This window comes from Mus caroli, chromosome 3 (assembly GCF_900094665.2).
Source record: "Mus caroli chromosome 3, CAROLI_EIJ_v1.1, whole genome shotgun sequence".
NCBI classification, from domain to species: domain Eukaryota; kingdom Metazoa; phylum Chordata; class Mammalia; order Rodentia; family Muridae; genus Mus; species Mus caroli.
The window spans coordinates 98165168-98182527 of NC_034572.1; the positions used below are offsets into that span (position 1 = coordinate 98165168).

Here is a 17360-nt window from a genome sequence, read left to right on the forward strand (position 1 = left end):
TGTAGACCAGGCTGGCCTCGAACTCAGAAATCCGCCTGCCTCTGCCTCCCGAGTGCTGGGATTAAAGGCGTGCGCCACCACGCCCGGCTTAAAAACTTTATTAATAAAAATAGGAAAACTAAAAACAATTCATTAAATAGTTCTTTATAGATTCTTACCATAATTCCTCTGTTAATTATATACTGCAAAACCTGGGACTTGGTCCATTAATTTTTTCTCATCTCCCCTTCTCAGGGCTCCACAAGTGCTCTACCACTGACCTATAGATCCTTTAAATATATTTCCCAAGTTTTAGATAGGGTCTTACTATGTTTCCCAGGCTGCTATTAAATTTGCAATCTTTGTGCTTCAGCTTCATGAACAGCTAGCATTATAGGCCTGTGCTAACCACGATTGGCTTGACTTACTCATTTTTTTAGTGGTATCTTTTAATGAACATTTAAAAATTTTTAATTAAGTATAGAACATTAAGTACAGAACTTTCCTTCTCATCCCACTGTTTACAGCTTGTATAGAGACTTCCAGTCCCCACATCAGCAGTAAATTCTCCTGTATTTATGGCTTAGCTTTATGATTAGGATTTTGATTTATCTGAAATTAATTTTTGTCTAGGAAATGAGGTACAGATTAGGTTTGCTTTCCTAGGATGCTCTTTTTTATTTTACTTATATATTTTGTAGTAGTAGAGACAGAAACCAGGGCCTATGTTCACAATGTCAACTTTTTCCAGCACATGTGTTAAAGATGTTTTCTTTGCCTCAGTAAATTGATTCGTGGCAAGTTAATAAATCAAGGGACAAGATATGCATCAAACTATTTCTGGACTCTGCTGGTAATATCCTGTTACCTTGATTTGTGTGTCCATCTGTAAGTCCTATATTGTCTTAATTTCTGTAGTTTAGAGTAAGTCTTCAAACTTAGTGACCTATGCTCTGCATCAAACATAATGAAGTTGTACCTAATTTATTGAATATTTAGAATTTTAAAAGTTTGACTTTAGGATATACATTTAAAAGCAGCAGAGGTATTTTTCTCTTTTAAGGGGCAGTTTTAAAAACTCCTATAAAATTATATATAATGACATAATTATTACCATCAGCTAATTATGATTACAATCCATAGCTGGTGTGCTTATGAATATTATTATTTGCTTAGGCTTTTGGAAAACACATTATCTAGGCAAGAAGAGTGAGGAAGGATTAAGAGAAAAAGCCTAATCTGAATCTCTACCTCCATCTTCACAGTCTTCAGGGGCTTTGGCTTTCTTGCACAGACGAGGATCCAACCAGGTGGTTGTCTTCGTATTATGACTGCAGCAGGATAAAGATCTCAGTTAGAAATAGTAAGAAAAATAGGGAGAAAAGTATCTCAAAAGCAAAGATTCAAAATAACTGAAAAGCATGACATTAGAACATTTATCTCCTACAGGCTACATCTGTATTCCACAGACTCAATACCCCTATTGTTCCCAATCCATTGCTTGGAAATTGCCATAAAGGAAAGGTAATTCTAGAGGCACAAGTTTGAGAATGAAGAGTTTAAAGAAGAGATCAAAAGCCAAGTACAGAATGATAAGCTTATTTAAGCAGTCAAAACATTTCAAAGGGTGGGCACATAGCCACATGCTGTGTATTGCTAGCTGGCAAAGCCAGACTAAAAATCATGTTTGCCTGCTATAGGAACTCCTTCCTTTCTTTTTATTAAAAAGTACTGCAGTTCTTTCCTTTCTTTCTTTCTTTCTTTCTTTCTTTCTTTCTTTCTTTCTTTCTTTCTCTTTCTTTTTTGGAGTAACTGTCATTTGTATGTACAGTGCAAGGGGCTGAAAATGTAGAGGCAAATATCAAACAAAGGTTCTGTTCTCACAGAGATTCTTTAAGATTAAACTTGTAATTTTTAAGGTGGCTGTTTCTGCAATATACCAGTAATAATTATGGCTCTGGTTAAACACTATTCTATAAAACTGTATTTTCATCAACATGGATCACATGAAAGAAACAAACAAAAAAGGTGGAGCAGAGCAGAGAGACCATGCTCATGTCTATGAAGTGAGCCAAAAGCTGCTGTCAAAGAACAACAGGATTGATTTTATTATAAGCTATAGTGAGTCAGCTTCAGGCCAAGTCACCACACAAGGCAGGAATGCTAAAACTATTAAACACGATCAGAGTTTAAAGTCCCTGAAACAGAGCTGTCCTCCACTTGCACAGCCTATATACAGTGCACCTGTTCCTACACACATGTACTTGTGCTACATGTATGTACACACACATGTAGACACATATGCACATAATAAAAATGTCTGACATAGGCATATTAGAAAAGTATATTGAAGTTCTATGGACATAGTGATATGAAGAAATTCTGTTTCCTTGTCCACTTCTCAAAAAGAAGAGAGGAGGGGAGGGGAGGGGAGGGGAGGGGAGGAGAGGAGAAAGGGCTATAAAGCAGAAGCCACCCTGTGTCCTCTCTAACTGTCTCTAGCCCTCACAGTCTGTGACTACTTTTGGATATGATGCTTGTTGGCAGACCACAGCCATGTGTATAAACTAAATAATTTGTATATGAAATAGAGTACTTTAGAATGTGTGTCATACATCTTTACACAGAGAGAATAGCCCTAAAATAAAACCAATGGAATCAAATTTAGTAAAATGGAAGAGATCCTAACTCCTAGATTCCTAGGAGAAAACAAATGGTCAGAAAAAAACAAACAAAAAAAGCTGTGGAAATACCTTCTTAAACCAAATTCAATTTCTACTTGAGAAAAGTCTGACTTTGAGTATACCAATGCAAATGTGATTGCTAAATTAGCAAAAACAGGTCATCTGTTAAGATCTTACCCAATATTCCCCAGAGAATAAAACAGTATTCACAAGATATTCCTAGAATGTTAAACATTCTGGATCTACACTAATATTCTTTCTCATAGTCATGCATTTGAACATAAGCAGTTAACACAGATCTGCCACATTACGTCCAGGAACAAAGCTGTTACCCTATCAGTAAATATTCACCTGTATTTTGTATCTACAAACTCTCTGTTCAACATATAGTTTGGAAACTTTTCTCCTACGGCACAATTTGCCTTTTTACTCACTGACCACCTCATGAAAAACTTTTTAGTTTATAACCTCCTTTGTTGTTGTTGCTTTTGTTTCCTATCAGAAAGTCTTTGTTAAATATAATTTCTCCCTGTATTTTCACTTAGTAGTTTAGTTTCAATTCTTGTTGAAAAAATGCATTTGTTTTATATGTATGAGTGTGTTCCTATGTAAGTCTACATCGCCACATTCTGGAATAGTACCCAAGGTTGCCAGAGGGCATCAGATCCTCAGGAACTAGAATTATGAGTGGCTGCCAGCTTCCTGATACAGATGCTTGCAACTGAACCTGGGTCCTCTGGCAGCAGAGTAAGCACTCTTAACCACTGAGCCATCTTTCTCTAGTCCCTAGTTTCAATTCTTACTGTTTAGGTCTTTAACATATTTAACTATGAAGACTTTTTTAAAAAATAAATTCTCCTTATATAAACTGTCCTTGAAAATCCCTTCAATTGTTCATACAAGAGTATGTGTGGTTGTATTGTTTTGTGTACACCTGTCCACTAATGTTTACGAGAATGTACTATATGTGGTAAAAGACCTCGTCCTCAAAATCTGTCTTTTAAGCACTAAACTCTGACTTGGTAGAAGAAAAATGCTCATTCATTAGACGGTCTGAAGAAGCAGACTGAGGTCCTGAGCATTAATTAATGACAAAAGGGTTGAGAGACAGAGAGACACAAAGAGATACAGAGAAACAGACAGACAGACAGACAGACAGACAGACAGAGAAAGAGAAATTCTCTGACTGTAGTATCCAGACCTAAGTATTTCTAGTTACTTAATTATTATATTATGTAACTTTACTATATAATTACTCTACTCCTGAACAAATAGTTTTAAAGATTAGGCTTCAAGGTACATAGGAATATAAAAAATCTTTTTTTATTGAACTTTGAATAAATTATTTGCATAACATTCTCTAGAGCAAACAACATTCAATTTTAGGCTGATCTAATTATGTGGTATTCAGTATCTCTATGAATATTATATTAATACTTTTCCATAAAGAGCCTCCTATTTATAGGCTTCTATTGTACTAATTACTTTAAAGATCAGTGGTATTTCCTACTGTATTTCCTAAATATATTATCTCAATACACCAACTATAGCTTTAGGACTAAAAACACTGAGGTTATATAATGATAATATGCTTCTCTCCATGTTGATCATTTCGTTGGTTGGTTTGAGACAGGGTTTCATGATTTAACCTGGAATTTGCCATGTAGAGCAGACTAGCGTTGAACTGAGAGAAATCCTTCTGTCTCTGCCTTCTGAGTACTAGGATTAAAGGTGTGCACCACCACACCTAGCTCTTGGCATAATTTTTGAAAAGCTTATTAAGTTGGGAAATCTACCTAAAAGGTTTTTTTTTTCCTTCGAGCGAAACAAATATTCTTTATCCTTTTCCCATCACCTATTTCCAAACCAGAGGCCAGGAATGGGGACATTCCTGGTGGTGCATGGTGGGTGCCCCTGAAGTCACATAAAGAGTCAGGTATGGTGGGTGCCCCTGTCTGTTTAGCACTGGACAGGAGGAGCAGAAGGTTACTGATCAGCCAGAAAAGACTCAAGGGCGATCTCCAGTCCAATGAGAGACCCTGTCTTACAAACAAAGTGGACAGAACCTGAGGAATGACATCTGAGGTTGACCTCTGGCTTTGACACATGCACACTCTCCAGAGGCCAAATATACTATATTAGTGGAGGAGGGGAGATTGGAGGAGGGGAGATACCATTCAAGGAAATAACTAGATGAAGAATCAACTCAAATGGAAATATTTTTAAATAAAAACAAGTGAAAGCTTAGAGATATTGGCACGAGTAATCAAACTATGGTTTTCTTCTCTCTCTCTCTCTCTCTCTCTCTCTCTCTCTCTCTCTCTCTCCCAACCCCTCCCCCTCTCCTTCCCCCTGCCCCTGCCCCTCCCTCTCCCTCTCTTTCAAGATTTCAGTTTATTCTCCTAGTGACAGGGCATGCTGGAAGAAATACAGACATTTGCTTACTCAATGAAGTAGATCATTCCTGTGTCCGTGTAGGCCATTTCCCAGTTTTTGGGCAGCGGTTCCAGATTCTCATCTCTCATCATATAATTTCTAAAGTCCATGGAGCTATTTGTTTGGTTATAACTTGGAACAGTCTTCATCCAGCAGTCAGATGTCTCAGAATGCATCTCTCTAGTTTCTGTCATTGTTGAAAACAGAACGGCATAAAGGGTAAAGTTTGCTTGTTTTCTTGAACAAAATGCCAAGTGCATATACATCAATGCCTATATAACATTGCAATTAAATATTGTAAATGTTCTTATCTATTATGTATGTTTTTATTAACTTTGAAATAATAAAAATACTCAGGTTTTCTCCATTTTCTAATTAAAAGGAATTCTACTCATCTGATGCTGGGAAGGCAGAAAAAACAAACAAAAAAACACCACTAGAATCAATTCAGGAAGTACTGTACTATGTACAGCAGCACAGTACTTATTACACAGACCTTTTATGTGTCAAGCTCTATTTTAAATGCTTAACATATAGTAACTCATAATCCTCATAGCAACATCATTATTACCACCATTCTATAGATGGAGGAAACCAAGCCACAGAGAGGTTAAGTTAGTCAGGTCACACAGCCATCAAACAGCAAACCCAGGACTTGACTCTAAGCAGCCTGCACTTTTGACTGCTATACTAAGCAGCTTTATACATTTTTAACACAGGTATTTAAATAATCATTTATTTTTAAATGTAAATATAATTCTGGTAATACTAGGCAAATTAAAATCTGGTTATTGTCTAGGGAGTCTACAAGTAATGCAGTAATACAGTTAAAACGTTCCTAGAACTTAAAAATGATACATTGTATCATTTTCATGATTTCTATGCAATACCTCTGAACTAAGGAAAAGCTTCGGGCACAGTCACCCTGAATAAACCTAGTCACACAATTTATTAATCTCGCTACTTACTGAGAGATCAATAGCAACAACTAAAATAGGACACATAATAACAATATTCTGTTCTAGAAGTTATGCGGATATATTTCCCCACACACACACACCAAATATTGTGCTATTCACTAATATCTTTAGACCACTTCTGACTGTGGGTAATATAAACTTGAGAAAGTGAAGTTTCAGCTTATCGGAGGCTACTGAACTACCTTTTTTCTTATCCTGTATCTTATGATGACTTTGTTGATTATTTCATGGATAAAACAGAACCAAGTACAAGCACAAAAGAACTATAAAAACTCCCATCATTCACTCGACCGAGCCCATTTACCCACCATCACTTATTACTACTGAAGAAAGTCTGTGTTTCTTCCTAAGGCTAACCCTCTAACTATTAACAATACCTGACTCTTTTCTACCTTTAGTCACTCTCCTTTCTCCCTTTCTTTTCTTTTCTTTCATTCTTTCTTTCTTTCTTTCCTTCTTCCTTCCTTCCTTTCTTTTAAAAATTATATCTCTTTTGATTTTTTTAAAGATTTATTTATTTTTATTTATATCAGTACATTGTAGCTGTCTTCAGACACACTCAAGAAGGGTGCATTGGGTCCCATTACAGATAGCTGTGAGCCACCATGTGGTGGCTGGGAATTGAACTCAGGACTTCTGGAAGAGCAGTCAGTGCTCTTAACTGCCGAGCCATCTCTCCAGCCCCCTACTCTCCTTTCTATACCACCAATCTTCCCTATCTATTAAATCATATCTCTCCATATATAAACATGTCACTTCTCCATTATTTTAAAAAAATAATAAAGTTATCTTTCTCCTCTGACAAGGCTCTCAAGTTTCTCACTCTATGTCAAACCCCCTCAGACAGTTTAGATTTGCTACCTCTGCTTCCACTCCTCCATTTCTCTATGGACCTCACCCAATCAAGGCTTCTGAACTTTATTAATAAAACTATACTTAGCAAGATCATCAATGATCTACACATGATCAAATCCAATGACTGATTCTCAGTCCACATCTCATTTGAACTCTCAATAGCATCTGACATAATTGGTTGCTTTCTTCCATCTATATGCAGTAGCTTCCTAATTGCCATCCCCATTCATGCCTATGCCTTCCTATTGCCTATCTCAAAAGAGGAGCCAGAATGAGCCCACTAAGCCTGTTACATAGTCCTCTTCTCAAAATGCAACTGTGACCTCACATCTCAAAATAAACTCCTGGATCCTTACTCTGGTCTCGAGAACAATGCAGCATGTATTCTCCTCCCATCATTATTGCCTGACCTCACCTGTCACTATTGCATCCTTTTATCTTTCATCATTCTGCTTAAATCATATACAATATCTTAGCCACACCATGACCACACATCAGCTCCTTTGCTGTTGTCTAAATATCCCAGGCATACGGCCATTTCAAGAATTTAAAGTTACAGTTTACAGTTGCCTCTGTTAGGAATATTCTTCTCTTGGATAGCTGGACTTTACTCATTTGTTTCAAGTCTTTTCTGACAGTTTATCTAAAACTGCAAGTTGACTACCTCTACTTTCTACCTCCCCACATCAGACACACTATATATGTTGTTTGTCCAGTTATGACTCTCTCATCAGAAAGTAAACTCTGAGAACAGGAGTTTTTGTCTGTTTTGTTCACTATCTTATTTCTGGCATTTAGAACAAATGGCTAGCACTCAGTAGCCCACCAGACGTTCAATAACTATTTGTTAAATGAACAAATGAATAAAATTCCTAGTTTATTTTCCTTGCAGAATATGTAATAAAGATTTAAAGGTATCCAATGTAGAAGTCAATCTGGAAGTGATTTACAACTGGGGAAAATAGGCCAGACAATAGCAATACCAACTGTACCAGCTGGTTTTGTGTCAACTTGACACAGCTGGAGTTATCACAGAGAAAGGAGCTTCAGGTGAGGAAATGCCTCCATGAGATCCAGCTGTGGGGCATTTTCTCAATTAGTGATCAAGGGAGGAGGTCCCCTTGTGGGTACGACCATCTCTGGGCTGGTAGTCTTGGTTCTATAAGAGAGCAGGCTGAGCAAGCCAGGGGAAGCAAGCCAGTAAAGAACATCCCTCCATGGCCTCTGCACCAGCTCCTGCTTTCTGACCTGCTTGAGTTCCAGTCCTGACTTCCTTTAGTGAAAACAGCAATGTGGAAGTGTAAGCTAAATAAACCCTTTCCTCCCCAACTTGCTTTTTGGTCATGATGTTTGTGCAGGAATAGAAACCCTAAGACACCAACTAAATGATGTATATATAATATTTTCTTGATGTAACTCCAAATGACTAAACCTTTGAAAACACAATCTTTGTCTTGACACCTAAATACACTGGCTAACTCATTTAACACTAAACATAAGTACTGAGAAGTTAAAACAATAGCCAGATCTCGCTATCTGTAGGGGGAAATAAACAATGATCATATAAGGCAATAGGTATATACAAGGGAAATTTTAATAAGTGATGAGGGAAATTGAAAATGTTTTGGGATCATATAGAGATAGGCTGCAAATCCAAGGACAGGATAAACATTTACTTCCTTCTATATGCCAGGTACTGTTCTTGGTGTAGTAGATACAGTGATGAAAACATAACCTCCCCAAAATTCCAGTATTCATAGAGTTCACATACTAGTATTACAAAGAAAATGGCTACAAAAATAACACTAATGTCCATCTTTTTAAGGTCTGGCTTCCCAGTCCTCTCTCAATTAAATGTAAGGACCTCCTGGAAATTACAAATTTATTCAGGGACACTCAGAGAAGATTCTTCACCCTCACATTTTTATTTTCATTCAGTGAGAAATATGAAAGTTAAGCAAAAGATACAAAAAATATCAATTTTATTTGCAAATTATCTTTGAGTAGATCCAGAATTTAAATTAAAAATATTGCTAATGAACTTTTCAGATAATTTCTTCTGACATACCTCCAAAGTCTATGTGCTTTGGGTTGAAGGCTGTATTATAAAACCAATTTTGTTTTAATCCTGGGAAGTAGAACTATGCCAGAAAGATTCCCATATCCCAGCATTACAAGTAGTTCAGATAAGGTGATGCCACATCATTAATGACAGCTTATTATTGCTAACTCATATTAGTTTACAAGATGACCCACAGAAATATACATTGTTCCTTCCACACAGCTTTCATAGAGAATTAGAATCCTAGCACCTGCTCTGCATATAGTTCAAGAAAATCTTTAGTATTTCAATTCAAGATTAAAGCCAATCTAAGACCAATCAGAAGTTGTTAATATGTTTACAAACCCATGCTTCCACTGCCATTAACAGCTTCTTTGTCCTCATCTTCTTCTTCTTCAGGGAGAGAGCTGTCCATCCTTTCCATCTTGCTGACAGATGTGGTTCTTTTTCTTTGGGATTCTGTGTCAAACTCATTGTCAAAGAGGACCTGATCAACTGGATCGGGCTGGAAAGGACTAGGCTCTGCTGGAGGCTTGGGTGTGCCATAGAAATTTCCTGTGGTGTACAAAATGATGGTAGCTGAAAGTACGAATGCTGACCAAGCTTAAAGAATGCCTCTGTCACTGACTAAAAGGCCAAACAAAGCATTCTGTATGACTAATTTCTCATATCTTGTCATATGCTAGCTATCATACTAATACTGCTCATATTTTAATTTTGTTTTATACAGGTTCTGAATTAGGGCTGAATTTGGAAATATAAAAGCATTGATTCTCTTATAAAATAATGAAAAACACAAAAGGTATATAAAATTAAATAATTTTATTCTAATGTATAAAATGAATTATTTTACTAAAATGAGGATATATACAAAGGCTAAGAACTATTTCATATAGGAATATAAGCTGTTGTGTAATTTTAAAAAGCTTTCTGCACACTTGAATTATATTACCTGACAATTTATTGAAGAGCCATTATATATCAAGTTCTATACTAGTATATACTCAGAAGAGCAAGCGATAGTTTAATGTGTTTTTCTGAGGATCTTTGATTTTTCCAGTACCAGTACTTGGTCAAGGTAAGAATAAAAACAAATGGAATAACTTTCAGTTTGTTATGCAGCTCGTACTGAGCAGGCAGGCACCATGGGAAAGTGTTCAGGAGTCTAGCTGTCTCAACAATCACTGTTCCCACTCCTTTTGACTTTATATCAATCATTATGTTACTGTTATAAAAAGCTAAATCTAACTTAAGAATAAAAAATTTTCACCTTTTATTATTGTGCTTATAAAATATCACACTTTTAATCAAACTGTTCAGTTCTAAAAGAGATAATTAAGATACAGATTGACATAATGGAAATTAAAAAAAAATAATTGGTCATTTTTCCCTAGATAGAAAAAAATCATGTTAGGCTACATAACACTAAGACAAATCTAGAAATAAATAGTATACTCTAAATCCATATGTTAGAAGGAGAAAACATTACAGTGAAATCTGTGTATGTTTGACTATAAGTACAATTATCAATATTCAAAAAGTCAAACTCAATTATTTCTTGGTTTTCAAACACATATTTGAAGGGGGGTTGCCATATAGATGGGTACAGAGATTTGAATTAAAACAAATTAGACTTTCTGTCAATTCTCTGACCTGCATATGAAGATGCAAGGGAAAAGCTAATTCATGATCTTCCGAGCAAAACATTTGATACTGTAAGCAGAGTTTGGTTAGGGGAAAAGATGTACCATAATCTCAATTTTCCCCCATTTTATCGTATTGTATAGACAGAAACTCACTGTGTAGCCTTGGCTGTGTTAGAACTCACAGTGTATACCCAGGCTATTCTCAAATCACAGAGATTTACCTGCCAGTGCCTCTTCTGGAATTTAAGACAGACAGTACCATACCCAGCTATTTTTCCGTTTTAAAGCTCAGTAGTCACACTATCAAGGATTTGGATCACCCAAAATAGAAATGAGTACATGTGTTTTAGGGAATGATAGTATCAACAGAACTACATTTTACTGTAAATTCTCAGTTAACTAACTGTAGAAAAATTAACATATACTTAAGGAAAAGTTAAGGGAATATGCAGAGTACAAATTGCTATCTAGTCACTAGATAGGTTTGGGGGTTTCATAATAATTTTTAAAATAGTGTCCTTCTTTTAAAAAGGCCTTCCCAGGGCTGGGGAGATGGCTCAGCAGTTAAAAACAATTGCTTCTCTTGCTCAAGACCCAGGTTCAATTCCTAGCACCCACATGGTAGCTTACTACCATTCATAAAACGTCTACAAGGCATGAACAAGGTATGCAAGCATACATACATACATGCAGGCAGGCAGGCAAATGGATATTTTTAATCTAAAAGCTTTTCTTTTAATAAAGAAAAACCTTTTAATTTATAGAGCTATCGACTATAAATATTTCAAACATGAAATTGTAGATAATAATATCTGAGTAACAGTAGTTATATATGTCATAAACATGTTTGCTTATATGAATATAGGAATATTTATATCCTCTAGGTATTAGATTTATCTTTTAAAATCGATATTTAGCAGAATTTTCTCACATCTCCCTAACCCGACCAGACTGGCCTCTAACTTCCAGAGATCCATCTGCCACTGCCTCTCTGCCCCTGTCCCCACCTCTGCCCCTACCTCTGCTTCCAAAGTACGGGGATTAGGACTACAGGTACATAGTATCATGCTGGGATCTCTGTTTTTTAGAAGAGGATCTTATCCAAGGCTAAGGTTGAATTCCTGATCTTGCTGCCTCTTATCTCCCAAGTACTGGGATTATAAACATGTTCTTTTATACTTGATTGTAATTGTATTTGCTTTTATTTTTCTCCTTGAAACAGGTCTACTTCTAGAACCATTATGTTTGTAAATTTATCAAACAAGAACCCCTGTGCTCTGGTGTGAGGAATGAAAACAGACAACTATTCAAAACTACTTCATCAAGCTACGTAAATGTCCTCTACAAGTAAGAAAATTTTGGTCTGACACCAGGAGAATGATGAAATAAAATGTAATACTCAAATATGGCATACTGTAAGAATTAAACGTAATGAATTCAGATAAATGTAGGATAGTAATAACAAGGAGTAATCTAAAAGCTATAGTAATATGTGAAGACAATAGAGAACAAAATGAGACAAAGAACAGAGATCATATAAATAATAAATATGTGCAAAAGGTACAATAAACTTTTTGTAAGAACATATATAAACGAATAAGAAAGTTAAATAGAAGAGGTAAGCTATCGGAATAAAAGTGAGAACAAGTGCTGGCCTCGGCAGCACACAGACTGAAACTGTAGCTGCACAGAGATTAGCATGGCCCAGTACAAGGATGATGCAGAATTCATGAAGCAGGCCAGATCTTTACTGGACTTGGGGTTATTTATTCTTATTTTAATTTTTACTTTTGGGGGGATGTCACAGGGTGGAGGGGCACACATAGATGGACTGCGTATTGTCAGGTACATGATGTGAAATTCCCGTAGATGTTCCTATAAAAATGTTATGTGAAAAAAGGTGAAAACAAATTAGCTTGTCCATCCCTCTGAGATGTCTTCACTTGGCAAAAATTATATTCCTATTGTTTGTCTCTAAATTTGTTGTTTTGTTTCCTTTGTAGCATCTCAGTTTATTCTTAATTTAATTTTCACGGCCTTCCCTACTAAAATACAGAATTTATTAAAGCAATAGCATTTTGATCTTGTTCACCACAGTATTCCTGGGTCTCTTACAAGACTTGGCATATAGTACATACTTGTCAAGTAGTTGCTGAATAAATAAAACATGATCCAATCAATTTTTAAATGAATGGATGATTCATGTGAGCTGAGGCCAGAAAAAGTAGGTCAAAGTTTATAGGCAGGAAGGAAATGACTCAACTTTCTGAATAAGAAAGGGATGTGATCAGAAGTATCAGAGCTGAGCATGAGGAAGCCCAGCACTGTAGCAAGGGGCAGGATGGAACTAACAAAGCAAGACACTGAAGCGGGGCTAGGGAGGGGGAAAGCAACTGCAATAGTATGATGAACTCAATAAAGGCCCTACAATGTTATAAAGACTCAATAAGGGCCCTACAATGTTATAATAAACTCAATAAAGGACTTACAATGTTGTGTGGAACTCAATAAGGGCCCTACAATGTTATAATGAACTCAATAAGGGCCCTACAATGTTATAATGAACTCAATAAAGGACCTACAATGTTATAATGAACTCAATAAAGGACCTACAATGTGGCAGTGAGAAGAAAACCGTGGAAGTGGCTATCAGGAAGAAATGACCACATGTGGTAACTGAAGTGAAACAAATATGTGCACTCATGTGCACAAGCATGCATGTAAATGAGATGCATTCAAGGGTCTTTACTGACCATCATCTCTATACATTGAAGACAGCATAAAGTAAGAAAGGCATTGTCTTTACTACACAGAAGTTGTGAAAGGCCTCCTTAGAAAAGAAGAAAAAGACAGGATGAAAACATTTAAGGTGCTATGGGAGAGGATAAGCTTGCCAAGGGAAAAGTGTGCTCTTTTTTTTTTTTAAAGTACATAACATGGAATCATTTAAGAGTTGAAACTGATCTTCAGTTTGTACTTCAGGGAAACAAATGGGTACAGGAAACAGATATGAAAATCAATTACTGATGCTATCCCTCAATCTATACTTCCTTTTCTGCAAGATTTTAAGGTACACACAGGCTTTTCAACGTTTATGGACTTTAGACTTCCAGCCCTGGACAGAAAGCCATCAACAAGCACTTGTTAGGTTTAGATGATGATGGGGAGTTGTTTTGAAATATGTAAACTTCCCAGTTTGGTTAATTTTCAGTTTATTGTTCACAATGAATTTTTAAATGTAATGTAATGCTTTTGGTTATTGTCTAATTCCATCTAATTGTTAAATTAGGAATTCCCTAATCAAAAGAAAATCACATTTTCAAATAATGTCTTAAGACTTATTCTATTTTATTTTATTTTTTTTTTGTTTGTTTGTTTTCGAGACAGGGTTTCTCTGTGTAGCCCTAGCTGTCCTGGAACTCACTCTGTAGACCAGGCTGGCTTCAGACTCAGAAATCTGCCTCCCTCTGCCTCCCAAGTGCTGGCATTAAAGGCATGAGCCAGCACTGCCTGGCAACATACTTTATTTTATGCATACAGTTATTTTGCCTCATGTATATTTGTGTACCATATGTGTGCAGTGCCCACAGAGGCCTGAAGAGGGCACTGGATCCCCTGTAACTGAAGTTTAACAACTGCTAAACATCAGAAATCAGAAGCAAGTCTTTTGGAGGAAGGATCAGCCGGTGTTCTTAAATGTTAATCCATCCCCCTAGTCCTCCCAAATAACTTTTTAAAATTGTATTTACTGATGAAATTCCCTCTGAAATAATTCTGGTTATCTGGAGGTAGTTTTCATATTTGGGGACATACCATCATACGTTCCACTTTCTAACAACGCTCCGCTTTCTTCCAGTGCCTTGAATTGTTCAACAGAAATGAAGTTATAGTCCACCCCTGGGACTTCCCCATCCCTGGGAGCCCTTGTAGTGCCTAAGGAGAGAAGAAAAAAAATACTTGTAAAATACTTTTTAAAATACAAATACTCAGAATTCTATAAAGTTCAGTCTAAGAAGACTACAAGGAAGACAAGAGTTATTTAATACATTGTATCTGATGTATTAAAGTATCATAATAACTATAGGAGAAATATACTTGAATAAAATAGTAATAAAATCCAAATCTATAAAAACTCTACAGTAAGTTTAGTACTACTTGAAAAGAGGACTTAATTTCCTGGCATACAGTTTTTTTTTTTAAAGATTTTATTTTAAAACTTTTAATTGTGTGTGTGTGTGTGCATGTGTGTATAAGTGTGTAAGAGAGAGAGAAAAGAGAGAGAGAGCGAGAGAGCAAGAGAGCACGCACATGAAAAATTGATCCAGAAAGATGATGATGATAATGATAAAAATAATAGGCTGAGAAAATTATAGCTACATCAACATTCTGTGCAGTGATTTACTGAATATAGCATTTTTGTTTTAGAGCTTAGAGGATACAAATGTTTCAACATATAGTTTCTTCTTTTAGTATACTTATTTTGATTATCAAAACTGTTGTTTCTCATATGCTGAACTAGGATTCCTGCAACCAGCAGCCTTTTTGCTTCATATTAAGTAGAAAGTTGCTAGGAAGTTGAATAGTTAAAACTGTATCTTAAAATTTTCTATTTAAGTGGGAAATTCCATGGTTACAAATACATACACCTCTTTTCATTAAAAGGTGGACCTGCTCCCTTCAGCCTAATTATTTTAATTCTTTTATTAATTCAGTGGTAAGCATGCTGTGCAAGTTTTGAAGTCTATATTTCCATCTCCCATCCTTCCAGAATGTTCTTGTTACTATGCAAGGAATGTTGTCTCGACCCTTGAGTAGTGAGAGCTCCAGCCAACAAACAGCACCCGGCTCCCAGACATAAGGATGGAGCCATCCTGCTTCTCCCCTCCCAGTCAAGCTGTCACTGACTGCCACACAAGTGATCTAGCTAAACCCAGACAACTCACAAAGCCATGGCAAACAGCACATGATGGCTATTTTAAGCCACAGAATTTTAAGACGATTTGTTACGTAGCAAAGCCTAACAGGATGTGCAAATGAACTCTCCTATAAAATATAATGTCTATGTAAAATTCAATTCATAAGCAAATCATTTTGTAAATAATACCATAAGAACAGCACCAACCAAAGGGGCAGGAAGAACTTCCCTTTAGTCTGAAATTATTATAATCTACGGTCTGATTTAGAAAAGCCTTTTAACTTATCTGGGGTTCACTATCTTTCTACAAAGTGGTGCAGGACAAGATGACGCTCATGATCCTTCCTACTAATAGACATGGATGTTATAGGATTCCAAAACATATATTGCTAAGAAAATGGCTTTAGTGCTAATTCTCATCACAAATTACTATAAACTCTAGCTTCTTCCCATAAAGATTAAACAAAGAATCAATCTTTTTTTCTCTTACCCTTTTGCTTTTATTATCTCAAAAAATGTCTTTAGTTTCTTGATATTCTCTCTACATTTTTTGTGTGCAGGTTACATAATGCATTTCTCCTTTTTACAAAGAAAAGAGCTCTGCTTCCTCGGTTTCTACCTCCTCATTTTCTCCTCAGCACACTAGAATTCTATCTTTGCCCAATCACTCAGTAAGACATTTTCTATGTTCAAAGCTAATCTCTACTTTGTTTAACTCAATCTTTCTAAAGCTACAACCATTTAATACAGTTTACCATATTGTGGTGACCACCAACCATAACTATTTCATTACTACTTAGGTAACTGTAGCTCTGCTACTGTTATGAATCCTAACATCAATCTCTGATGTGCAGGATATCTGATGTGTGACCGCCCCCTTGGGTCATGACCCACAGGTTGAGAACCATTTTCTTAGCATGTAACCCCTGGTAAGCTGACAGTACTCCAGGGGAAGACCATACATCCAAGAATATTTGTGCAGCACAAATTGACCTTGATGGGGGGAAAAAGATACAAAATTGGGTAAGCAGAGAAAGGAGGTGAGGATAAATCTGCTTAAGAGGTGAGGGAGAGGAGTAAATATGATCAAAACCTGGTGCACAAAACTTTTCAATTGGGGAAGTTATTTAGGCCAAGTGAGAAGGCTCGGTGGATAAAAGCACCCCCACTCAAGCCTGGTGACGTACGTATGTTCTCCAAACCTCAAGGTGGATGCAGAGAACCACTCCCAAAAGTCATCGTACTTCTTTTTGTTGTCTGATTATTCTGGCTAGAATTCTAAGTACTGAGTTAACAGTATAGCAGCAAGTAAACTCCCTCACACATTGCCTCTTCTATAGAAAAAGCTCACTGCTGAGTGTGGTGTGAATTGGCTTTCAGATACATTCTTTATTATACTGAGGTAGTTTCCTTTCCTTATATTCCTAATCTGATGAGTATGGTTTTTAAAAACCATAATAGAATATTAAATTTTGTGAAATATTTTTCTGTATTAACTGAGATGTTTATGTACATGTATTGATTCACAGGTTAAACTATATTTTTATTGCTGGCATAAATCCCACATATTCATTACATATTATCATTTTAACTGAATTAGGTTTACTAATATTTTAAGACTGGGGAGGTCAATATTTATAATGGGCTTAAGCTTTATGTTGAAGAGTACTATTTTAATTTCCCCAAGTTACAGGTCTCCTCATGTTTTTTTTTAAAAAATTTATGACTGAAGTCCTGGTAGGGTTTTGTTTCTAGTCACCTATTTCCTCTATTTACTGAATACCTGCTGTATAAAGTTATTCC

At 36.2% G+C, this 17360-nt stretch overlaps 1 protein-coding gene across 1 annotated transcript in view; it reads right to left on the minus strand.

Moving 5' to 3' along the window:
- The window catches only part of Magi3 (membrane associated guanylate kinase, WW and PDZ domain containing 3), a 192090-nt gene that overhangs the window by 67919 nt on the left and 106811 nt on the right, over window positions 1-17360 (minus strand). The window contains exons 3-6 of the mRNA XM_021159113.2: window positions 14456-14575; window positions 9342-9551; window positions 5109-5286; window positions 1231-1310 (exon numbers count right to left, since the gene is read on the minus strand). Coding sequence (XP_021014772.1) covers window positions 1231-1310; window positions 5109-5286; window positions 9342-9551; window positions 14456-14575 — 588 coding nt within the window. The remainder of the gene's footprint in view (window positions 1-1230; window positions 1311-5108; window positions 5287-9341; window positions 9552-14455; window positions 14576-17360) is intronic.